This window comes from Castor canadensis, chromosome 5 (assembly GCF_047511655.1).
Source record: "Castor canadensis chromosome 5, mCasCan1.hap1v2, whole genome shotgun sequence".
Lineage (NCBI taxonomy): Eukaryota > Metazoa > Chordata > Mammalia > Rodentia > Castoridae > Castor > Castor canadensis.
Genome location: NC_133390.1, coordinates 155848325 through 155872748, shown reverse-complemented (window position 1 = coordinate 155872748; position 24424 = coordinate 155848325). Strand labels below are relative to the sequence as shown.

General features: G+C 39.7%; 3 protein-coding genes and 1 pseudogene across 3 annotated transcripts; 1 reads left to right on the top strand and 3 right to left on the bottom strand.

The window, feature by feature from the left end:
- The first annotated feature begins 1556 nt into the window (after positions 1-1556).
- On the top strand, positions 1557-1958 carry LOC109691784 (beta-defensin 119-like). Its single transcript, XM_020171978.2, has 2 exons — positions 1557-1575; positions 1732-1958. The coding sequence occupies exons 1-2, from the start codon at positions 1557-1559 to the stop codon at positions 1920-1922; spliced, it is 210 nt and encodes a 69-aa protein (XP_020027567.1). The 3' UTR covers positions 1923-1958.
- Positions 1959-2395: 437 nt separating this feature from the next.
- On the bottom strand, positions 2396-10898 carry LOC109691785 (defensin beta 118). The gene is made up of 3 exons (XM_020171979.1): positions 10838-10898; positions 4623-4735; positions 2396-2428 (listed from the first exon to the last, which is right to left on the bottom strand). Exons 1-3 carry the CDS (start codon positions 10893-10895, stop codon positions 2396-2398), a joined length of 204 nt encoding a protein of 67 aa, XP_020027568.1. The 5' UTR covers positions 10896-10898.
- A 1224-nt stretch (positions 10899-12122) lies between these two features.
- LOC109691771 (large ribosomal subunit protein eL39-like) lies at positions 12123-12278 on the bottom strand (annotated as a pseudogene).
- Positions 12279-18476: 6198 nt separating this feature from the next.
- Positions 18477-23567, bottom strand: LOC141423478 (defensin beta 118-like). Its single transcript, XM_074075255.1, has 3 exons — positions 23510-23567; positions 18723-18836; positions 18477-18487 (listed from the first exon to the last, which is right to left on the bottom strand). The coding sequence occupies exons 1-3, from the start codon at positions 23565-23567 to the stop codon at positions 18477-18479; spliced, it is 183 nt and encodes a 60-aa protein (XP_073931356.1).
- Between the last annotated feature and the right edge of the window lie 857 nt (positions 23568-24424).

The following is a 24424-nucleotide window of genomic DNA, read 5'->3' as shown; positions in this document are numbered from 1 at the left end:
GTTGAGATTCAGAGGATCATGGTTTGAGCCCAGCTGGGCAAAAATTTTGAGAGACCCTATCTCAATCAATAGCCGGGCGAAGTGGTGCATGCCTGCCATTCCAAGGTACAAGGGAGGCTGAATTTGGGAGGATTGTGGTTCCAGGCTAGCCCTGGCAAAAAGCAAGACCCTATCTCCAAAATAACCAGTGCAAAAGGGGCTGGATGTATAGCTATATACAACAAAACAGCTAAAATTAAAAATAGTGATGATAGCTAATGCTGTCAAGGATGCAGAGAAGCTACCTACATTGTGGGTGACAATGTTAAATGGTACAACCACTCTGGGAAATAGTCTGGCAATTTCTTTAAAAAATGAAATAGACACTGATCATATTACCAAGCAAATACATTCTTGAGCATTTAGCCCAGAAAAATGAAAATTTATGTCCATGAAAAACCTGTAAACAAATGTTCACAGCAGCTTTATTTTTAATGATCAAAAGTGCAGACAATCAAGAGGCACATCAGTAGGCAAAGGCTTAAATAAACGGTGCACCTGCATACTGTGGAGTACTGTTCAGAATGAAAGGTGATTGAACTACTGGTGGTACTGGGTTTGAACTCAGGGCCTCATGGTGGCTCAGCATTTGAGTCACTTGCCCAGGAATGAAGTAACAACTTGAACAGATCTCAGGTTTGCATGATTGTCCTTTTTTTCATTTGTGTTGAGATTTTCCTTGTTCTTAGTCTGCTGAGTAATTTTTGATTGAAATCTGGACCCTTTTGGTATTATGTTATGAGATTCTAGCTCATGCTCCAGTGTTCGGTCCTACCCTGCCTACTCCAACACTGGAATGCAGGCTGGCCTTGACTCTTCCAGGAGGGAGTAGAAATCCAGGTTCTCCCCTGGGCTTCTTCTGAGATGGAGGTGGAGGGGGGAGGTGGCTCCTCATTACTGCAGGTGCAGGTGGGAATTCTAGCTCCCAGGTATGCCTCCTCTCATGCTACCCTGTTTGGAAGGGATGTTCTGTTCCCAGTGTGGTCTCCAGGTGACCCTGTAACTGCTGCAGGATGGTGAAAATCCTGACTTCCCACTAGACCTCCTGTTATCACCTTGTCATGAAGACGGAGCCTTCCTTCAACAATTCAGGGGAAGTCGAGGCTGCCCACGTGATTTCTATCAATACTGTGTGGTGGTGGTGGGTCCTGTCAGGTTCCCCTCAGCCCTCTCTGACACCACCTGGGGGGATACACCTCCTTACAGCGTGGAAAGGGCTGTGGTTTTTTCTGTGGTGTGTGACTGGAGCAGAGTGGTTATTCTCAAAATGTTCTGTCTTACAAGGCTGCCCCTTTCCTGGTCTTTTGGTTGGAGAGAGCAGGCTTTTTTGGAACTTTTATATCTGCACCCATTTGTGTTTCCAGATTACCAGCTTCCCCAGAATCAGCCTGGGATAGACAAGGGAAAAACAAGCCCAGTGGGGGAAGGTTGAAGGAATTCGTGGCTGTCATTCCTCAGGTCTTGAGGTTCACTCTTTTCTTCACTTTCCAAGTATTCTTATACTTGTTTTCGGTATAATGCATAGGGTTTTAAGCCGTACTTAGCAGGACAAGTAGAGAAAAGGACATTTACTCTGTTTTCCTGGAAGTGGTGGTTGTGATAATCCTTTAGGCTTTTACTATGTTCCCTGACTCTTCAGATCTATGTCACTGTTAAGTGGAAATTAATTCTTTTTCTTCTTTTCCTGGCCAGGTAGACAGATCCTTCGATGCATGGGCAACAATGGAGTCTGTCGACCCTCTTGCAAAAAGGATGAACAGCCCTACTTGTATTGCAAAAATTATCAGCCATGCTGCCTCCAGTCCTACATGAGGATAAACCTTTCCAGCAAAGCTGACAGTACTGGCTGGTCTTATGAGAAACAGTGGCCAAAAATACCTTGAATGCTGGTGATCACCATCCTCAAACTTTCTGGAAAACCCTCCCCATTAAAATTCATGCATTTGCCACCTTTGTCTTTCATCCACTGGAAATCACAGTGAGAGACTGGGTTCTGCACGGTAAGATGTCTGTCCCATTTTGGATGTAGCCCTATGGGACAAAAGGCTGGAACTCTGGAGTGAGGGTTAGAGAGGAGCTAGAATAGCCATTGAAGATGGGGGCAGAGTTCAGTGGAGACCTGTGCAGGAAGGTTGAGTCCTAACTTAATCTGTACTGAGTAGGGCTCAGAGGACCAGCACAATGGGATGGACGTGTAGGGCAGTGAGTGGAGTTCTTGTTGACAAATTTGGTTAAGTTCATGGAAGAACTTATATCTAACAGAGCTGATGGAATGTGAAATAAGCTGTCTTGTCAACGTTTCAGCTTGCGAGGTTGTTGACCTGTTTGGTGGCTATCACAAGAAGGAATTGAAATATTACCTGCTGTTTTTGTCATGATTGTTAAGATGCTTTAATTCCTGAAACAAGCTAGAAGGCTTTTCCTGCCAAATACCACCAACACCAGCTTTTTAATATAAAATTCTAATTTTATTTTTTGTGTCTTGCTTTTCCTCTAGTTTCTTCTTACTTTCTCTCTCTTTATTTCCAAGTTTTGTCAAAAAGAGAGTAGCTACCTTTTTTGGGGCAGTACTGGGGTTTAAACTCAGGACTCTACCACTTGAGCCACTCCATCAGCCCTTTTTTATGATGGGTTTTTTAGAGTAGGATCTCATGAACTATTTGCCCAGGGCTGGCTTTGAACTGTGATCCTCCTGATCACAGTCCTGAGCAGCTAGGATTACAAGCATGAGCCACTGGCTCCTGTCTGAGTAGCTACCTTTGGCCATTTTCTTTCTTTACTTTTCTGACTCTTCCCCAACTCATTACAATTTACTTTTGTGCTGACTGCTCCATGGAACTGTTCTATGTTCTGTGGAATTGTTCTTGTGGTCCAAATCACCAGTGGACCACCTTTCTGGAAGTTTCGGGATATTGCCTTTGGGTAGCATTTCCATCACAGCTTATCCCCTCTTCGTAACTCTTAACTTGCTTGGCTCCCGTGACTTTACTCTTTCTTTGCTTTCCTCCTAACTTTTGTGCTGTTCCTTCTTTTTTGTCTTCTGTACTTCCTTTTTTTTGTCATCTGTCCTGTTGAGTCTTCTGGAGTTACTTTTCTCTTTTGAGAATTAAAAAGTCTTCACATTCCTAGAATGATAGCTCTATAGCTGTGATAACAAATAAATCTCTTGAAATGTTTTAAGCTTTTTTCACTGATCAGTGACAACTGTCTTGAGTGAACACACTGCTGAAAAGAAGTTGCCAGTGACATTACTCTCTGAAATGCTTTTCCCATCTGTTCTGAATTCACTTCAGTGCGCACACTGTCATCAACCCATTCCCACATGTATAACCAACACAGATTCCTCCATAGGCTCTGCCAAATGCTATGTAAGTTCAACATTTTGCTGTCCAGTGAGTCTGTGCCTGACCAGCATGGCTTTCATGTATTCAATGAAGAGATCATTCCCGTACTGTGGTATTAGACATTGAGCAATGGTTTCATCCTTTGATGATAATCTCCTTTTCTCCTTCTTTCAGTGCTGCCTCCCATCCTCTTACACAACAAAAATGCTGTCTCTGGACCTTTATTTCTGAAAGGAAAATGGTTGAAGAATACAGGCTGACCATCTCACTGAAAATAGCTTAAAAGCTTAGTTAAAATATACAGCAAAACTTCTTGAGCATGTTTCACATTGCAAGAAGGCAAGACTAAGAGTATTATCGCCAGGTGAAAGCAGGTACTCTTCTTGTGATCAAGGCTTGGTCAAGGAAAGTGGCCTATGGAAACAGCCTTTCAATGGCTTTTATTTCAGTCTTGAAAAACTGGGCCAAAAGAGGAGTCCTCAGAACTTATACCTGAGCCAACTGATTTCCTGCAAGTGAGAAATAAGACAGGGCTCCAGGGCCTAACTGACTAACTTCAGTTGGTAGGAAATTGGATGCTTTCATGTGAGGTACCTGGTGGTTTGTAAAGAAAGCTTTTTTATGTCTTAGTAGCTACTGTCAGGATGCAAGGATTTTGAATTTTGATTTCAACCACTTATTCTTTTCATCCAAAGGCAGGGCTAACACAAGGAACACCTCTGGTATCCCAAAACACTTGTTGGGAAGACAGAAGACCACATGGAAGTATCAGTGTTTGAATACTTCCCTAAGTGATTAAGGCTGCACATAGGTCCCCAGCAAATAAGGAGTACTAAAAGTGGGTTAAATCTTGTGGAAATTACTTGATATTTCAAGAAGAGAGAGCATTGAAGAGTTATCATTGGAGATAGTGAACATTTTAGATTGCTTTACACAGCTGTTTTTTATCTAGAATTACACATTGGTATGGGGGGTAAGGGTAGGTCATGGGATGTTTTCAGTGCCTGATCTATAGGAGTCAGTCCACTGGTCTCAGGACATAGGTGAGGGGAATCCCAGAAGTCATGAACTATGACGAATCTCTGGGATAGGGGTTTGAGTCCCTGGCTCCTTGTCATTTACTTCAAAGTAGTCTATAGTGGTGACTGTTTCTATTGCATTTGTAAAATCTGATGGTGAATTGTGAAAGGCTGGTATAGTTGTCATGGGAGGATGCTTGTTGCTGGGGACTTTATTAGCTGGAATGCAGCAGACGCGATGATTTTTACAGGTTTCCTGTGTCACTTCTTCTGCTTCACAGTTTCTCCTGCAGTGTCCTGATTTGTTCCAGCATTTTTTTTCACCACGATAAGCTAAATAATAAAAGGATTGTATGTTACTGATGTTCTCTTGTTACTATATGAGTGCATATCTGTCATCCCATAATAATATCCAGGGTCATCATAAGAGTCCTCCCAGCTTAGGCCCAATAATGTCAGTTCCTGACCTCCCACCTCCCATGCTTAGCTTTTCTAATGGTGAGGTACTTTTGTCATCATTGTAAAGAAACTTGCTGGTCATAAGAATTGGGGCTGTTTCTAATGAAATGACCTGGGCCTTTGTAAAGCTACCCACATAAAGAAATTCATCTAGGTACAGTGATGGAGTTCTTTGTATTGGTTAAATTTCTTTGAATACATTCTACCACAAAATAAGCATACCTGTGAGTGTTGTAGCTGAGCAGCATAAAGACTAATATAAGGTGAACGTCTTTGTACTTGCACCCCATCAAGAAGGACATTAGATAGCACTTTAGAAGAGTGGGGGTATTCCTGTGAGATGCTCGCTTGGGTATTAGGCCAATGTCTCTTTTTTTTTTTAATTTTTAAAATTTTTTTTTTAGGCCAATGTCTCTTAAACCCTGATGTGCCTATGAAATCTGCAGAGGCATTTCTGCTTTTCCAACAAATTTCTATGTGAGCCCAATATTGCTAGTCTGTAGACTACACTTTCTATAGCAAAATATCAGGCTGTAAAAACCTTGATCAGACTGATGTACTCAGCATCCTGCCTTCTATGTTTTCCAACCAAATTCAACAAAATTAGGATTAAAGATCACTTATGTTTGGAAATTAAATAACATGGTAAAGAATAAAACTTAGAAAAAAGAAGTAGTGATAAAGTCAGAAATCATGAAATCAGAAGACATCTGGAAAGACTGATTAAGGGAAAAAAAAAGAGGACAATAAAAAATAAAATCCATGCTGACATAGTGAAATAGGGCAGACACAGCATATTAAAACTTACAGAAGAGAATTATCAATAACTATACAATAATAAAATGGGAAACCTAAATGATGTGAGTAAATTCCTTAAAAATTACAGGCATGGCCTAGGTAAAAGTATAATTTTAATAAATCCGTAAGTGTTGAGAAATTGAAGTAGCAGTGAAAAGCTCTCTTTCCTAAAAGTCTCATCCCTGGATTCTCCCAAATTGTGGTAAAATACACACAGCATAAAATTTACCATCCTAACCATTTGAAGCGTATATAGCTCAGTGGCAATAAGTAATTTACATATTGTTAGCATTACTATCATTCATTCACAGAACTTTTTTCATCTTGCAGACCTGAAACTCTGTACCTATTAGACAGGAAGTCCCCATTCCTCCCCCTCTCCAGCCCTTCCTAACCACCATTCTACTTTCTGTCTATAAATCTAACAAAGTATCTCATATGCTTGAAGCCATATAGCACTGCTTTTGTGACTGGCTTATTTCACTAGTATGTCTTGAAGGTTCATTTATATTAGCATGCATCAGAATTTCCTTACCTTTAAGGGATGAATAACATTTCATGGCATATAAAAACCACATTTCATTTTTCCCTTCATCTGCTGATGGATATTGAGCTATGCCCACCTTTTGGCTATTTTGGATAACACTGCTGTCCTAGATGATTTTAAAGGTGAGTTCTAATTTCACCATTCAAAAATTCTTTAAAGGTGAGTTCTAATTTTACAGAAGTCTTAAGTACTACTTTGTATAACATGTTCCAGAAAGTAGGGGTGGTGATGGTGGTAGGGGAGGATGGCAGAAAGGAAAGCTACTTGGCTCATTTTATGAGATTACGTTAATCTTGGTTTAAAACCAGAAAGTTGTAGAACTATTTCTTTATAAATACAGACAAAAAATATCCAAAATAAAGTTTAGCTAACTGAGTTCAAGCGTATTGAAATACACCACAATCAATTAGAGTTTAACCCCAAATGCAAAATATCATCCAATGCTAGAAAATCCATGAATGAAATTCATCACTCTTCTAGAATTAAGGAGACAAATAATATAAACTATCTTGATGCAGAAAAATGATTCAATAAAGTTTATCGCTTGTTTGTAATGAATATTTTGGGCAAAGCAAGAATAGAAGGAATTTCCCCTAATTTGATGAAAGTAATGTATCAAATTCAGAAGCTGACATCTGATGGAGAAACTTTAATTTCCATTGAGATTATGACAACAAAAATACTCTCTGCTATTACTATTGTTTAAATAATAGTAGTGGACCTGGTCAATGCTAAAAAGAAAAGGAACAAAAATAAAACAAACATATAAGAATTGGAAGGAAAGAGATAAAATTGTCATTCATTTTAGCAGTCATGATTGTATCCTCAACAGGAACCAACAAATTATTATAATTATTAAAAGTTAAGTAATTCTGTCATATGAAATATCAATTTACAATAATCAACAGCACTTCTCTACATCAATAATAGCTAATTACAAGATATAATAAAATAACATAGCATAGCTATGAAACATCTTGTTTTCGACTAAGATTGCCCAAGACTTCTATGGAGTATTTTTTAAAACTCTAACAGAAGATGTACTCTTGGATGGGATGACTTAATTATTATAAGGCGTCACTGTCCCCTAAAGTGATAAAGAAATTTAATATAATTCTAATCAAAACCCTAGTGGGAGTTTTGGGAGATGTGAATATTTTACTTCAAAATTTATAATGAAGAATAAAGAGTACTAACAACTAAGATTACTTTAAAAAGTAAGACAAAAGCTTGTCTTTCTAGACACTGACCTACTATAAAACCATGCTAATTTAACAGAGAGCTCAGATACATGCAGTAACAATGACACCATGAATCAAGGGAGAAAGCAGAGACTATTTTTATTATGTCGTGCTTGGAAAACAAGATGGATCTATGAGTTCCATTTGGTGGCTTAAAAGTCTACACATGAAAAGCAAACGTAAAAAGTTATCAGAAGATAATGTCAGAGAATCTCTTTGGCACATGAACATGGAGAAAGGACTTCTTCAATAAAACCACCAAGCACAATGTCCAAGGCAAAACATGGTTGAATTTGATATGAGCAGAATGGAGTGTTTCTCTGTCATGCAGGACATAACATTGACCTGTATACCACAGACAGATAGATGACAGATTGGGGAATAATATACCTAGCAGCTAAAGCTGACTAAAGAATAATATCACAAGTAGATAAAGAACTCCCACACATTACTGACAGGCAACTGCCCAGTTGAATAATGGGTAAGGGAGAAAAACAGGCAATTAACAGAAGCAGAAACAGTCATTTTTATTGGATTTTTCTTGAGTAAAGCAGAGAGTTTATTAAGATAGAAAAGTAGCAAAGAGTAGAGCTCCCAGAGCTGGGAGGGGTCCCAAGAAAGGGTACACTGAAATGTTTTTTGTATTGGTTGAAACATTCAAAAATTCTTTTTTGGGTGCCTACTATGTACCAGGACTGCTCAAGATGCAGGCAGTTACATTCATTAAAAAATAGACCAAAATTCCTGTGCTCATGGATATTTCAGTCAGTAGACAAGATAGTAAGTAGGAGAAGAAAGTAAAATATACTTTAGGCTCCACACAGTTAGATACAGATAAGTATTACAGAAAGCAATGAAACAGGTGGAAGGGTAGGAGTAGGTGATCAAAGGCAAGTGGTAAAAGACTTTACTGAGAAGGAATAAGAATGAGCTATGAGAAAAATTGAGGGAAGAGTGTACCAGGAAGAGGAAGCAGCAGGTGCAAAGGCCCAATGGCAAGAGCTACTTCAAAATTTTTTGAGAAACAACAAGGTGGCTAGGATGAGTATAGAACAAGTTAGGTGGAGAGCAATGGGAGAAAGCATAGTGGGAGTCAAGTCTCCATAGGGTCATGAAGGTCATTAAAAGGGAGCCTTTTGTCAGGCTCCAGGGACCCATGCCTGTAATCCAAGCTACTTGAGAGACAGCGATCAGGAGAATCAAGGTTTGAAACCAGCCAGGGCAAATAGTTTGTGAGACCCTATCTTTAAATACCCAGCACAAAAAATAGGACTGGCAGAGTGGCTGAAGTAGTAGAGAGCCTGCTTAGCAAGTGTGAAGCCCTGAGTTCAAATCCCAGTGCCACACACACACACAAAAGATACCCAACAAAGGAAACTTTTATACATTCTGATCACAGGATAATGAGAGAAATATATATTAAAATAACAGTGTGATATTATTTCAAACCCAACAGACTGGTAAAAATAATACTGAGTGTTGGAGGAATTATGTGTTGATAGAAAAATCCCTTGTGCCCTGTTTGGTGAGAGAGTATGGAGATCTTCCTGTCCTTACAAGTGCCCGGATTGTTATTCCTTTTTCTTAAATGTAGGGGCTGTCCAAGATAAAGAAGAAAGACTTTGTTTCTTTCATTGTCTCACCTCTTCCCACCAAGAGGAAATTTGTGTCTCTCACAGAACACCCGTACTCTACACCCCAGATCATGTAATAAATAGTTCCTTCACACTTCATATGCTCAGAGTTTCTATGACCCATGGATTGGTTTTGTAAAATCCTTCTCATTTGTCTCTTTCCTTGTCTCAATATCCCCACCAGAACTCAGAGCAGACACAACAACTGGTGACATATGGATCAGACAGAATTGTCCTTGATTCTAGCTGGGTGCCAGTGGCTCATGCCTGTAATCCTAGCTTCTTGGAAGGCTGAGATGGGAGGATTGAGGTTCAAGGCCAGCCTGGGAAAATAGTTCTCAAGACTCTATCTTCAAACTAACCAGAGCAAATAGACTGGAGGTGTGGCTCAAGTGGCAGAGCTCCTATTTTGCAAATACAAAGTCCTGAATTTAAACACCAGTACCACCAAAAATTTTTAAAAAGGGGGAGTGGAAAGAATTGTCTGCAATTATATCTTCAATTGCAATTGGAGAATTACAAAACTCTGAAAGCTGACAATTTCTGCTGGCTGTATCCTGAAAAATATGCAAGGGAAGAATTAATGCAGCGATAAATTTAAATCTACCTTTAACCTGATCATTTCACTTCTATGAATATATCCTGTATAAATTCTTGCCAAAATATGCATACGTACACAAATATGTATAAGTATGTTGACTGATATATGTTAGGAAATGTCCCAAGTGACTAGACATAAAGTAATGGCTTTTCCCAATCTATAAACAAACTTTTTGATTGTTTTGTAAAGAAGGGGGCAGAGCTTTAGGTGTGGCCATGGAAAGATGGCTACAAGATATTAAGTGAAAGAAGGGTGTCCCTAGCTATGTGGGTAGTGTGCTTCCTTTTTTAAAAAATTAAGGTATGTTCATTATATGGGGGCAGGGGGATTCATAGTAACAATGCTGATTAGACTTACATTGTGCATTATTTATATTGCCCCCATCATCTCTTCCCCTGAGCCCCCTCCCCACTCCAGTGTGCTTACTTTTTTTATGAAACAAAAATACTTTGATTCATTTTTTGTGAGTTTGACCATACCATTGAAATGTGTCTTGAAAAAATAAACAAGAAAGGGGGAACCAAGTCCTCTTCAGCACAAGTTCAAGTTTGGCCATGCCTTCAGATATACTTTAAAATGCAGTGCTTATCAAGGTTAGGCTTTCATTGTAGAAGGGAGAGGAAAAGTCAGTTCTATCTTCTACATAACAGCTCTGCAGATATTTTCTGACCTGTTCATCAAGTTCCAGACTTTAAGAAAACAAAAAAGACAGAATTGAAAGCTATAACAAGACTTTCAGGACTTGGGGCATAGCTCAAGTGATAAAGAAAACATGAAGCCCCGAGTTCAACTCTCAGTCCTGCCTTCCCACTCTGAAACAAAAACCACCAACAGCAGCAGAAAGAGACTCTCAGGGCCCAGAAGACACAGGGATTGGGTCCTGGAATCACAGCCTGGAAAGAGAGCTGCAGGGAGGCAAACTCTCATCTGATTCCTTAGATGGCAAATTGGAGCCAAGGACATCTCTGGATGTTGGATTTGCCTCTGTCTGTTGAGGACAACTTGTCCTACATCAAGTTTAACTCCTGCAAGGACATAGTCCCTCTGTGGGACCTGTGGAGCTGCTTGGGTTGGAGAGAGCAGCTACACTCTGGCATTCCATGGGCCAGAGCCCATTTTATCTTTGCTTCTGTAGCTTCCCTGGCTTCTGATTACCTGGAATCACTTGGGGTAGGAATGCAAGGACAGGGAGAGCCAGCAGCAGAAGTCTCATGGTCCTTGGGAAGTAGGAGGCGGTAGATACAGGAGTCCAGAACACTGTGTACAGTGAGAATCTGATCAAGAGTTTTATTGGTTTCTCTGCAGTGGGGGCAGAGGGATGGGCACTGAACCAGACAGATAGAGAAAAACGTGCTCATGTGAAACATTCATCTGTTGGCTGGTGCATCCATTTAGTCATCTGATACTGGCACTGGGAGGCTATGGAGAGGGTTGTAAGTCACAGGCTTTAATGAACCATTTGGAAATATGGGGAGAAAGAACTCTTACAGTAGGATATCTTGCTGGCTTCCCTCATCAGGGTCCCATCCTTGCCTCAGTCCTCACTCTCTACCTTTGTGCTCTCTCTTTACTTGTGTGTCTGTCTGCACTGGACTGTGAAGTTTCTATGAGTAGGGACAAAGTCCCTCATATATGAAGCCCCAAGGAACAAAGCATGTGGAAATAAATGGCAGTAAACACATGTCCATACAGGGAAAGTTACTTGCCCGTGACAGTGATAACAGAGTTGACCTGCAGCAGTTTATGTCATTTATAATATGACTCAAATAGATCATACAGATCAGATAGGATGCTGCCCAGTGTCACCCAGAATCCCCCTACCAAAGGAGCGTAACTTTGGATGTTACTTTTGACAAGCACCATGGGGGCACTGGAAATCTGGGCATTGTCTGTCTGCCCAGCATTTAGATCTGCCTTTGGGATGCAAAACCCTGGTGTGCCCTTCAGAATCAGCCTCATCCATCTTGCTTTTGCCACTTTTCCACTCTTGCCACCTGGTCCTAAAAGTCCCTGGACCACTGTACAGGAGATTGTTGGCTTTCCTCTCCTGGAATTGATGACCTCACTGGAGGAAGAAGCAGGTCTGTCATGTGAATGAAAAGACTGTTCTCTTCTGGATGCACCAGGTGAAGTGTCTAGGACAGTGATGGGCTTTTTCCAAATTGTTTTTAGATGACTGTGTCCTAACATATTCATCGCAATGCTTTCTCACTATGGAATGCTGCCCAGGTTGTCAGAGGGTATTCTATAACTGATTTTGTTTTTTGCAGTTCAAAAGGTTTCACATATTTATTACTACACCATCCTTAAGGTAATCAAAGAAGAATCAGATTTCCAATTTAAAACACACAACTGTCCAGGCAGTGTGACATGCCAGCTTGATGCCAAGACAGTCACCAACCACAGAAGAACCTAAGTGTGTGTGCTGTCTCTCAGTTCCTTACAGACCCTGCTTGGCTCTCCTCCAGTGTCTCCTCTTAGAGTTGTACCTGATTTTGTTACCAGTTTTCATCCAAATCCACTGGGGAATGGGACAATCTTGCTTTTGTTTCATGACCAGGAATCACTTGATTCTGACAGTCTTGTGAGAAGACATGGTAAGAAGCCGGGCCTAATGCACGCACCACGATGGCAGACCACTGATGGTTGTTTTCTTTTTTTTACCTAGAAAAAAAAGAAAGTCTTTACTACTTCCTGACAAGCATAAAAATCTGTTCTAATTTTTTGAATGGTTTCTCTCCATGTCCTAATGATGAGAGAGATCCTTGACCCTCTCTAAATTGAAGAATCTGAGGAAAATATTTTTTTGGTCATGCTTTGGAAAAGCAGGAAAATCTGGATTATCCTTACCTGAATTCACCCAGCTTGCAGTGGTGGGACTGGAAAAGGGCTGTTTCTAAAAGAACATGTTTTGAAGTGGAGGAGCCTATTACAGGACATGGTCATAGTAAAGAACAGAGGTCATGGACACAGGTATTCAGAGTATATATCTTTTCTTGAGTGAGCTTCAGGAGTTTTTGTCTTTGAAGAAACTTGATCATTTCATCTCATTTGTCAAATTTATTACTCAAAAGTGCTTACAATATGTTCCCTTAAAATACTTTAAAGTATATTTTTACTCTGTAGTAAAATTGCCTTTCTAATTCCCAAAATTGGTAATTCGTGTCTTTCTCATAAAGGAACATCTTGAAGATTTGGTGGAGATAATTGCTTCTGATAAAATTTTGATTTCTTTTTTGTGCTCCAAGATATGTTTAGAAAAAAGTTTTCTTCACTTCCGTGTGGTTTAAGTGTTTTGATCATCTTTAGACTGAAAATTTCTGACTTTACTGAAGTATTAGAAAGTGAATCCTTTAAAATCTCTACTTGGGAGATTTCACTGTAACTGTTTTCATTATGCTCTATTCTGGATTGGCTTTTCAAATATTCTGTTGATAGAAGAGAGGGTGACTTTTGTTATAGGGTACACAGCTCTAATTACGTATAAATTGAATGTAATTTGTTGATTGTATTGATAACATTTTTTATATCCATATTATTTTTTTATCTTCTTGAGATGTAAAATCTTATAGAAATAAAATACTTCCAAAGCCTGTATTTTCAATATTTGTCTTAGTATGTTGAAGAATTTTTATAGGATCTATGTCTCTGCTAAACTGTTTGGAACTCAAAGATTATGTCTGTGGGTTATACCTATATTTTTGCAAGATTTTCCTCTTTGTCTAACTGAGTACTTTAGTACTTAAATTTCAAGTGAGCCCTTTTTGGGTGCTTAGATGCTTATCTTACCCTTGTGGAGTGTGGCATCTTTCCACATGTAAAAGGAGAAACAGTCTAAGTCAAAAACAACAAAGGGTCTTAGGCCATAGCCTACTTACAAGAAAACTAGATCTCCCATGATTCTATCCATATAAAGCACAAGGTCCTGGTTTAGAGACCAAGATAGTCTATCTATCTATCTATCTATCTATCTATCTATCTATCTACCTACCTACCTACCTACCTACCTATCCATCTATCTATCTATCATCTTTCTAGACACAGGTTTTACTATGTAGCTCAAGCTGGCCTCGAACCTTTTATTGTCCTGTCTTTACCTCCTGAGTGCTAGGATTATAGCTGTGTACCTGCAGGCCACACTTAAAGATAGTTTATTACTTACGGCACGTACAGTCACCAAAGTTTCATCTCAAGTCAGGTCCTCAAATCCCAATCCTCCCAGGGTAATATGACAAGGGACAGTTGAGACCTTCACGTGCAGTGGGATGTATTACAGGAGAGGAGAAATTAGGACCCTTCACGATCTGCTCATTCTTCCTTCTGAAGAGAAAGAGTCTTTATCTTTATCTGAAACAGAAGCAAACTCTGTCCCAGGAGAAGGTAAAAGAGGGAAAGGAGAGGGCTCTACTTTGATCACCTGGTGCTGTGGGTACTGACAGCCACAAAGGGGGTTCCATTGTCTAATTATAATACTCCGTGGAGGTGATTACTGGTTTTAATGGATACGTACCTTGATGTGTGCCACTAAGAGATAGATACAACTCCTTGTTCTGAAGATATGTCGGTGGTCAGCAGAATTTGCCACAGGCTTCAGTACAGGAATGGGGTCTTAGGGAGCCAACTTATCAATTGCAAGTTGATCCTATTCCATGGATGCTACCGTAATTCACCTCAAGTTATACACCCAATATCTGGCTAGGGGTTCAGGCTTTGTGGGGATCAGCAACTTCAATCTGTGTGAAATGATTTTCTCTCAGCTCACAGGCCTTCATGACTGTCCATTACTGTGGTGATTTGACCAGGAATTCACTGGACTATGAGGAGTATAATGGCTGCACAGGCTTGGTTGTCTCTTCCATTCCAAATGGTTTTTCTAGACATGGTGCCTTCATGTGGGGACATATGCTGTCATTTAGCCATCACCTCCCAACTTCTCTCTACTATGTTCTGCTTTGTGATGCTATGGCTGGGACTCTGAAAAGATCTCTCATACCCCTTTGCCAACTGGTTTTCTGTTATAGTCTGTCAGGAGGGATAACAGAGGTGGCTCAAAGGCCTGGAGAGGGAGAAGTGACTTCCAGTCTATGTCCTTCTGTATCATTCCAGCAGTGGCATTTGCTCTCAGGGTGGCTCGTTGCCCCAGCAGATGGATTTCATCTTCAGTTTTTTTTTTCTCCTGGCATTCACAGAAACTTTAATCATTCTGACTTTTTATAAAAATCTTTAATGTGTAAGGGTCACATCCTTGTCTGAGATATGAAGCCTACCTTTGCAAACTCCCTCTTCTTGGCTCGTAGGTTATGGTGACCTCAAACTCATTCCCACTACTCTGGGAGATGGTACCTAGTTCCTGCAGTTATTACTTCCAGGTTAACTTGATGTTCCCTTTTGCTCTGTCATCTCTTCACTATCTAAGAAATCAGTATATGAAATCTTTGGTTGAAATGCTTCTGGTTAATACTTGGTTCCAGGAGTGGTAATGGGAAACAGACCTTCAATTACTGCTTTCATGTTGTCCTTGGCTTTGAATGTAGCTGAGCTCCCTGCCAATGGAAAAGTGGTAAACTGGTAATTCATGGTATGCAGTGGTATCATAATTAATTCAATTATTATCAGTGTTGCTCGAGATAGACTTACTGAAGCAAGAGCTTGGGGGTTGAGCAGACTCAGAACTTGACAGTTGTGGTAGAAACAATGACCATAGGGACTACAGAGTGTGGTGGTTGTGTTCAGTGGTAAGCTCACAGAAAAACCTGACAAATCCCAAAGCAAACCAAAAAGAAAGCAAAAGGAAAGGTAAAAGTTTTTGAGGATATGGATAGAAGAGAACTCTTGTACATTGTTGCTAGACATGTAAGTTAGCACAGCCATTACAGAAAACTGTATAAAGTTTACTCAAAAAACTAAAAATAGAATTACCATATGATCTAGCAATCCCACTTTTGGATATTTACCCAAATAATTTGGAATCAGCATGTTGAAATATCTGCCTTTCTGTGTTTATAACAGCTAATTCATAGTAGTCAAGGTAAAGAACCAACCTAAGTGTCCACCAATGGATGAACGGATAAAGAAAATGTAGAACACATACATACAATGGACTATCTTTTAAAAGATGTGCAAGCTCAGGCTTCAAACTCACAGTTCTCCTGCCTCAGCCTCCTGAGAGCTGGGATTACAGACACACACCACCATGCCTAGCTCTTTCCTCTTCTTGCTAATAACTATTTTTAACATGTGTGAGGTAGTATTTCATTGTTTTAATTTGCATTTTCTCTAGTGATTTGGGGCATTTTTCCATATACCTGTTGGCCACTTGGTTGTCTTCTTTTGAGGAATGTCTATTCCAATCCTCTGCCCACTTAAAAGTCAGATTCTTTGTTTTCTTTCTGTAGAGTTGAGTTCGTCATGCATTTTGGATATTAACCTCTTATCAGACATATGGGTTGCAAACATTCTCTCCCATTTTGTAGACTGCCTCTTCACGCATTGCTTATTCCCTTTGTTGTGCCTAAGTATGTCAGCTTGGTGTAATCCACTTGCCTGTTTTTGCTTTTGTTGCCTGCTCTTTGGGGTCTAATCTAAAAAAATTGCTGCCTACATTAGTGTCTTATAGTTCTTCTCCTGTGTTTCTTCTCAGTGTTTTATAGTTTCAGGTCTTATGTTTAAGTCTTTATTTCGAGTTGATTTTTATAAATGATGTGAGAGAAAGGTCCAATGTCATTCTTTGGCATACAGGTATCCAGTTTTCCTGTACCATTTTCTAAAGAGACTAAAAGGCATTTTCCATAGTCTTCTACACTCTTTCTTCTTGCTTGGGAAATCTTAGAAACCATGTGTTTCCAATGGTACAACTACAATATAGAGGAGCTCTGAGGTCCATGCTGGGCTTTTATAATATAAAACATGTTGCTATAATTAAGCTGCTGGGACTTTAGAGTTATTTTTGCTATAGCCACTTAATCTATCCTATTCTGACCACTATACTACCAGTTACATACGCTTTGTGTCCTTTTCTTAGATTTTTACTCCTTTGGCCATTTCCCTCAGGATTTCAGTTGGATGTCACATTGTCAGAAGGAACTTCTGAAGTAGGCACATTCATTCAAATCATTATTTGGTTTGAACCCTTTCTTGTTTTTTGTATAGTAGCAACCGCAGTTACTTATGTTTTTACTAGACAATATGGTTCATTAGATCAGGCAAAAGCCTGTCACCTCCAATATTGTTAGTCACAGTGTTAACCACAGTACTTTTCCCGAGTGTTTAGGAAATACCTGTTGAATAAATGAGTGCAGATAATTCTTTTGGGACTCAGTTTTCTTTCCCTATAAAGTGCTGATAGTTTTAGTCTCTATATAACTAGACCATTCTAGACCACAGTCTCTATATAACAAATATGTTATATGTAACAAATACATGTTATATAGAGACTATGTCACAGGTTTTTTTCTTCTTTTTTGAGAACTGTTAAGTTTGGGTAGGGATTTATTGTTGGAATTCAAATTTAATTGTTATTGTTAAATTTTCAAATAGAGCTTCTGATATTCCTACACCTCTGATTTAGAGAGAATTATATCATCAGGGAGTTCTTAGTCATTTAGGAATAAAAACTAAATGAGGGCAGGCGTGGTGACTCACACCTGCAGTTCTTGCTACTCAGGAGATGGAGATAAGGAGGATTGTGGCTCGAGGCCAGTCTGGGCAAAAAGTTCGTGAGACTCCATCTCAACCAATGGCCGATCACAGAGGTGCACCTTGGTCACCCCAGCTACACAGGAAGCATAAATAGGAGGATCAAGGTGCAGGCCTAGACATAAAGACCCTGTCTTGAAAATAACCAACTCAAAATGGAATGGTCGAGTGGCTCAAGTGGTTGAGCACCTGACTAGCACGGGAGGAGGGCCCTTTCAACACCAGTACCACCAAAACAAAAACCAAAACCAACAGACAAAACTGGCTAAGGGCCACTGGACCAGAAGCTTTCTGTAAGCCTGTGGCCAACACTCCTGGGCTTCACCTCACTGCTGTTGCAAGCTCTTCTTATTTGGGACAAATTTTTCTTACAATTCTCACAATGTGAGCTCATTACACATTTAAGCCCCTTCCCTCCCTCCTCTCCCTTACTCTTGTTTTTTGTTTCTGTGACAGTCTCAGTATGTAGTCCTGGCTGGCTTACAGTTTACCATCCTCCTACTTCACCCTCCTGTGTGCTGGAATTACTGACATGTGCTGCTATACCTGGCCTGCTGTCTTTTTCTTAAGCAAAGGAGGCAGAAACCTTCCTTGGGGCATGCTTTTGGCCCAGCCTCACTGTGGGGCAGGTTACCAGACAGATATTTAGGACCAAAAGTGAGTTAGTAATAAATTGGATAGACTCATGTGAGATGTTTTATATTTTATAAAGATAACTTTTATTGTCCTGGTAGCTATGGATCAACAAACAAACAAAAATCATCAGAGAGTTACTTATGCTGAACCAGGAGGAAAATAGAACACAAGTGATCTCCAGTGGCTTCCTGAGTCCCCTTTTGAGAAGGGAGAGGCCCAGATGGAGAGAAGAGTGCCACTGACACTATCAAAGCAGGAACAAAAGGAATGGAAAGTCTTTTTCTTGGGTGAAATAATTTGATGTTTGATGTTTCAAAATTATTTGAAGAAGTTTTCAGGAAACATTGCAAATTTTCTGGGTTTCCTTCTATTTAGTAAGTTTGTCATTGTTTTTGTTTAGTATTTTATACTGTTGGGGATGGGACAGCACAGTGTTTTTCAGTGTGTTGGGCACCTCAAGGTCTTAATCCAGTCCTGTAAGGAAAGAGTGACAGCAGAAAGGAGGTCACATGTTTTAATGGACCTGTGGAATCTCAGAGACTGGGGTTGGCAAACCCTGGTCTGCGAAGTATCTAATTTTTTCAGCTTAAGTCTAAATCATCATTGTCCGTAATGACTTCTATTGGTAAATTTTGGATGTATGTTGCCATATATCCGCTTTCTCCATGGGTTCTCGGGGCTAGTCTGTGTGATGGAGTGTCTGTCCTGCTTGGAACGCAGCAATAGTCACCATTGTTACATGGTTTTTTCACCTCTTCCCCAGATTTGCAGTTTTTTCTGCAATGTCCTCTTATAGTCCAGCAAGCTTTTCCAGCCCTGTAGACTGAAAAGGGTAAAGAAAGGCAGTTAACTCCAGACACTGGTGCTCGTCATCATAATAAGGGGAGTGTGTGTGTGTGTGTGTGTGTGTGTGTGTGTGTGTGTGTGTGTGGTTCCCTGTATTTGGAATTTTCTCAACAGCCCTGGGCTCATTAAAGTGCCCAGGCATCTTACCATCAATACCAAAGGGACTTGATATCTAGCAGGAACTGGTATTATTTGGTGAGAAGTTGTGTGGTTATGTAAAATTAACTGTACAATGCAGGCTAACTTAATTCCATCTCAACTGAGTTATTTGCATTTGCTGTACCACATGTATAGGAGTTTCAATTTAAAATGGGCCTACAGTTATCACAAAGAATGTATTACAAATGATTGCTTTAGGCAGGAGGAAACTTTTGGAGATGATAGATAGGTTTATGGCATACATCGTAGTGATGGTTTTATGTGTGTATACTTACCTCCAGCTCATTAAATATGTATAGTTTTGTGTACATCAACCATACCTCAATGAAGAAGCTTCAAAAATTAGAGCTCTCTGAGGTGGCAATGAAACAAAATCAGTGTTTTAGCTAGAGACCTCAGAAACCTAACTGGAGAAGCTTTGCTGGTTCTCATGTTTGAGCATACAGCCCACGATCCCCTGTGGGCTTGGGGTCCCTCTGCTGATTCATTAGATCTGGAGGAGCACTTCTAGCGGGATTCCACGTGGTGCTGATGCTGGGTGGGAGGCCCACAAGGAGAACCACTGTACTATAAGTAAAGTAACAGTTTTAGAAGAATATCTACAGATGAATAAATTCTCAAGAGACAACAACCAACTATTTTAAAGAGTCTAAGGATGAAACATTCCCACAAATACATGGACATCTGTTTTATTTTGAGAAATGTTTGTGAAAGGCTTGGTGACTTTACAGAAAACATATGGGTAAGTCATAAAATGTACCAAGTCTTCTGGGATAAAGTACAGACAACTGGCAATGTTTTCTTTTGGATTGTCAAGGGAATCTAAATGGGTTTCTAATGAAAACATACTTTAATTAAGGAAAACAAAATAAATTAGGAAACACACCTGATATCATTGTCCACTTATCGAGCCTTGATGTTGTATTCTTAAAACTTCTCAAAGGGTTTTTTAAAATGCCTTTTGGGAACTCAGTTCAATGTTTAACTAACAATGGCTTAAATTGACTGCCACAACTGTGTGTTGTGCTACACGCCTTTAATCCTAGCATGAGAGAGGCTGAGATCAGAGGATCGCCAGTTTGAGGTCAGCCAGGGCTACATAGTGAGACCCTGTCTAAAAAAACAATAGCAACGACAACAAAATAAAAATTAAAACATCAAAATTTACTACTCTATATAACATTAATGTCACTACCCATCATTTTTAATAAAAAAGGATATTCCAGAATTAGGCTGACATGCAAACAGAACAGAGTTAAAATACTAGGTTGAGTTTGCTTGCTTTCATTCGATCATCTTTGTATGAATCCAGTAGTTGGGAGGGGGTGTTTCCCTGGTTTTTTTTGTTTTCTTTAATGATTTCTTAGCTGATGATCATGAAGAGAGTGTGTACTTAAAATGGTGCCACTAACAAAAGGAAATCTTGTCTAAGAAAGTGCATTTCTTTAAAGAGCTGTGTCATACCATCCTTTGGGTCCTTTGCTGGAAAAGTAGAATCAAGTCTCAAATAATGCTTTTTTAATTGTATCATCTAGCATTATAGACATATGACAGTATGTATCAAACCTCTGTGAATGTAAAATACCGAGCACCTGCTTACGATACGTAGTAGTGCCCGTGCTTTTTCAGAGCTTTTTCTAATGGTGTTATTCTAGAATGCTTTCTTCCCAGGTGATGATTGAGAAGCTAATAAAAACATGGTGTCAGGTAACAACAGTAACAGACTTTGCCATTTTCTGGGTTTTCTTTTCTTTTTTCAGATGAGGTGCTGCTGGATGTCTCTACCGTTTTGTTCAGATGACTGTAGAACCTGGAAAAGCTTTGCTGCTATTGATGCATAACACACTGCTATTATTGGTCTCTCTATATGTTATATATATATATATATGTATATATACATATATATAATTATATCATTATTTGTGTCTATATATAGATACATATATAATTTGAATTTTTGGAAACTTTAGCTGTCCTATCAATGTTGGAAAAAAGTATCCCAGTTTACCGTGCTGAGTTGGCATTGTGCCACAATTAATAGCTAGAAATGTTACACTTAATTTTTTCCATTTGTACTGGGATAACACACTGTATTAAATATGTAAGGTTTCATCTATGTGGGTTTGATTACAGAAACTAATGAAGTATTCTCTAAATAAAGAAAAAAATCAGGCTGAAGAAAGACAATCTAGATAAAACTACATACAGTACAAATCTAGAAGCCATGAGAAAGAAACCTATGTTTGAGTTTTTAAAGTTAAAGTTTAATTGAAGTGCAAAATGCTTCCAGAAATGTGCACTAGTTATTGGTGCATAGCTGGATGAACCATCATAGGGAAAAGTACTCACGTAATAGCACTAAAAGGCGTCTTCAGACCCTTCCCAGTTATCAATGCTCCTTTTCCCCTTCAAGGTATTCCTATTCTGACTTTTGTTTGGGGGGGGTGGACAGGGGGAGTCATGGGGTTTTGAACTCAGAACCTGGAGTTTGCTAAGCAAGAGGTCTACCTCTTGAGCCATGCCCCCAGCTCTTTATGCTTTAGTTATTTTGTTGCTTGGGTCTCAAGGTTTTGTTCAGGCTAGCCAGAACTGCAATCCTCCTACCTATGTCTCCCATGGAGCTGGGATGAAGGCACATGACACCATGCCTAGTTTGTTGGTTGAGATGATGTCTCACTAACTTTTTGTCTGGGCTGGCCTCAAACCACGAACCTCCCTATCTCAGCTTTCCAAGTGGCTAGACATGAGCCCAGGCATGAGCCACTGGCACTCGACTCCATTATATTTTCATCCATATGTATTTTGTCTCATTCACCCCACACCACCCTTTTTTTATTTTTACAAGCAATCTTACAAAGTCCCTGTCTATGATTATCTTCCTTTATCAACATTTGAAGGGTATCAATAATTTTATCTTATCCCTCAACAAGGCACATGCTTCAGTGGTATGCTCAGATTCCTTGACTTTCTGCCCACTGAGCTTTGGCCATATTCTCCCTATCTAAAATCCATAGGCAGGGAGGGGATACATTTCCTCTTTCTAGTCTACTTTCTAAAGTCAACTACAAAATGATGAATAAGTGACAAATCATATGCTTTTCAGCATCATCTGGATTTGTTTCGCTTTTTATTTCTCTTCTGCAATGGGTGTTTTCAAAGTGGACCTTGCTTGCATAGCAAACCTTAGAGATTTTAGATGCTTGAGAATATTTTTTAATGCCCCTATTTTTAAATAGCAGTGTAGGTGATATATAATTTTAGGTTTTCTTCACTATTTAAGTACTTGTTTTCATTTCACCCCAGAAGTTGTCACAACCCAGATATTACGAGTTTGTTTAGCAATGTTCATTTGGGTTTTCTAAGCAAGTGCTCTGCTGCTTGAGCCATGCCCCCAGACCCCACTTGGGTTTTCTAAGGCTCTTTTGTCCTAGAAAACAAATGATTGCTTCCAGATATGTATGACCCAAAGGGGATTTAGAAAAGGTGCCCATAAAAAACAAAATTATAAACTTATTCTATTCCTAGAAGCTGACTTCTAGGAACTTATTTAAACATTTTTGCTCAAGTAGGCAAAGATCAGTTGCATTTTTGTTTGTCTTCTAAAAGAGCTGGAAAGATCCTATTTTACCCTCAGTAGGGCTTCGATGTATAAACTGGTTATTCACATGATAGACTAGCATATGACTTCTAGAGGCAATGAGTCAGAGCTCTACGTACTGGCAAGGAAGCTATGTAGCACATTTTGGTGAATTTCAAACTTTTTTGAGTGCAACTCAGTTATCTTTTTTTACTTAAAAAAGAACCACCAGTATTTTTACATGTTTATATAGATTTACATATGTGTGGGGAAAAGGTTTCCAATGTTCGAAGAGGGGAATAATATCTTGTCTAAAAGTTACTCAGGCCTTATAAACGGTAGTTTCAAAGTTACTCAGGCCTTATAAACGGTAGTTTCAAAGCTCTGATCATTTGTTTGTGAAATTGTAACATAAATCATTAACAAGTCACAGACTTTTGTGGTTGGAAAGGAGCAGAAAGATTTATATTTTCCACATGACTTCTCTTTAGGTACTTTCATCCCAGAACAGGTGAAGCAGAGCCCAGGGACTTTGTAGGAAGCAGTAATAGAACTTAACATCTAAGAAAGGTTTCAGGATTCACCACGTGGTAAAGATCAGAAAACCTGCTGAAGTAAGCCATCCCCTCAGTTGGGTCATTGGGAATTGGTGCAAAGCACCAAGGGAAAAAGCTGAATGTGAAAGGTACTTCTCAGAAGTCAATCTGCCCTATCCCATGGCTCCAGGGATGCTGGCCAGATACACATTCCCAATATGAGGCCTTGGGTTTGTCCTGAGAGAAAGCACTCTGCTAAGGTCAAGAAAATTTCAGCCCCCCTGAAATACCCCATCACAACGTATGGAAAGATAATAAACCTTCCACAAGCGTTTCCCCCAACCTAGATCTCTTGTCTTTCTGCCTCGGTTCTATTACCTGGGAACATCTGGAACAGGACCAAAAATACAGGAAGAGTCAGGAGCAGGCATTTCATGGTCTTCAATTCCAGGAGTCCAGAACAGTCTGCAAGGGGCTCTGAACTCAGGGTTTTATTTGCCTCCATGGGGTGGAGTCAAGAGAGTGAGCCATGGGTAATGAGTGATGTAAAAAGAATTATAAAGAGCACTGCTCCTTTGGCTAGTAGCATTCACTGATTATCCGTTATTCAGAATACTGTTCTAGGTACTCTTTGGGGAGGCAGAAGAATGGCAGGGAAGGTAAACATATTGTGCAAGTGTGCACAGAGAGGATCCACACACCAAGAAGAAGTCTTTTTGTCTCTTTCCTTCCTCCCATGGGAGGAATGGGATCTCTCTGGCCATAGCCTCTCCCATTCCCTTTTACCACTGCAACAGGACCAACTAAAGACTCCTCATGGGCAGAAACTGTCTCTCTTTACTGTGTTTCCAGGGCTAGGGGCTCCAATTTAGGGGGCTCAAAAATGAGTGTTTTAACGAAATGAATGACATACATTTTTATATAGTACAAAGCATCCTAGGGACTCTTACAATTAGAATTTTTGGACTGAAGTAGGCCAGATCTTATTTTACAGATTGGAGCACTGAGGTCCAGAGAGGTGACATTTATAACAGGACCTGATGTCATCAGAAATGTGCCCTTCCCAGAGTAGGTGCAGTATATTGGGGATGCTGCTTGGGGCAAAGGCATCCTGAGAAAGTGTGTAGTAACTTCTGTGAACAGCCAACACATAAGGCTGACTTTGGAGCTAGCTGTCGCTCTGGGTCCACTCAATCTTATCCTCTAGGGCTGAAGTACTAATAGAGAAAAGCTACAGAGGAGGAGCCTAACATTTTGTTCTGGGTAAGTTTCTAGGTGATTTATTTCTTTCAC

Excerpts from the sequence above, each read along its gene's own strand:
- LOC141423478 (XM_074075255.1), bottom strand. The coding sequence starts at position 23,567 with ATGAAATGCCTGCTCCTGACTCTTCCTGTATTTTTGGTCCTGTTCCAG. Across the intron at positions 18,837-23,509 it reads CCTGTTCCAGATGTTCCCAG|TCTACAGGGCTGGAAAAGCT; the intron begins GTAATAGAACCG and ends TACCCTTTTCAG.
- LOC109691785 (XM_020171979.1), bottom strand. The coding sequence starts at position 10,895 with ATGAGACTTCTGCTGCTGGCTCTCCCTGTCCTTGCATTCCTACCCCAA. Across the intron at positions 4,736-10,837 it reads CCTACCCCAAGTGATTCCAG|CTTATCGTGGTGAAAAAAAA; the intron begins GTAATCAGAAGC and ends TTTATTATTTAG. Across the intron at positions 2,429-4,622 it reads ATCGCGTCTGCTGCATTCCA|CATCTTAACAATCATGACAA; the intron begins GCTAATAAAGTC and ends CAGGAATTAAAG.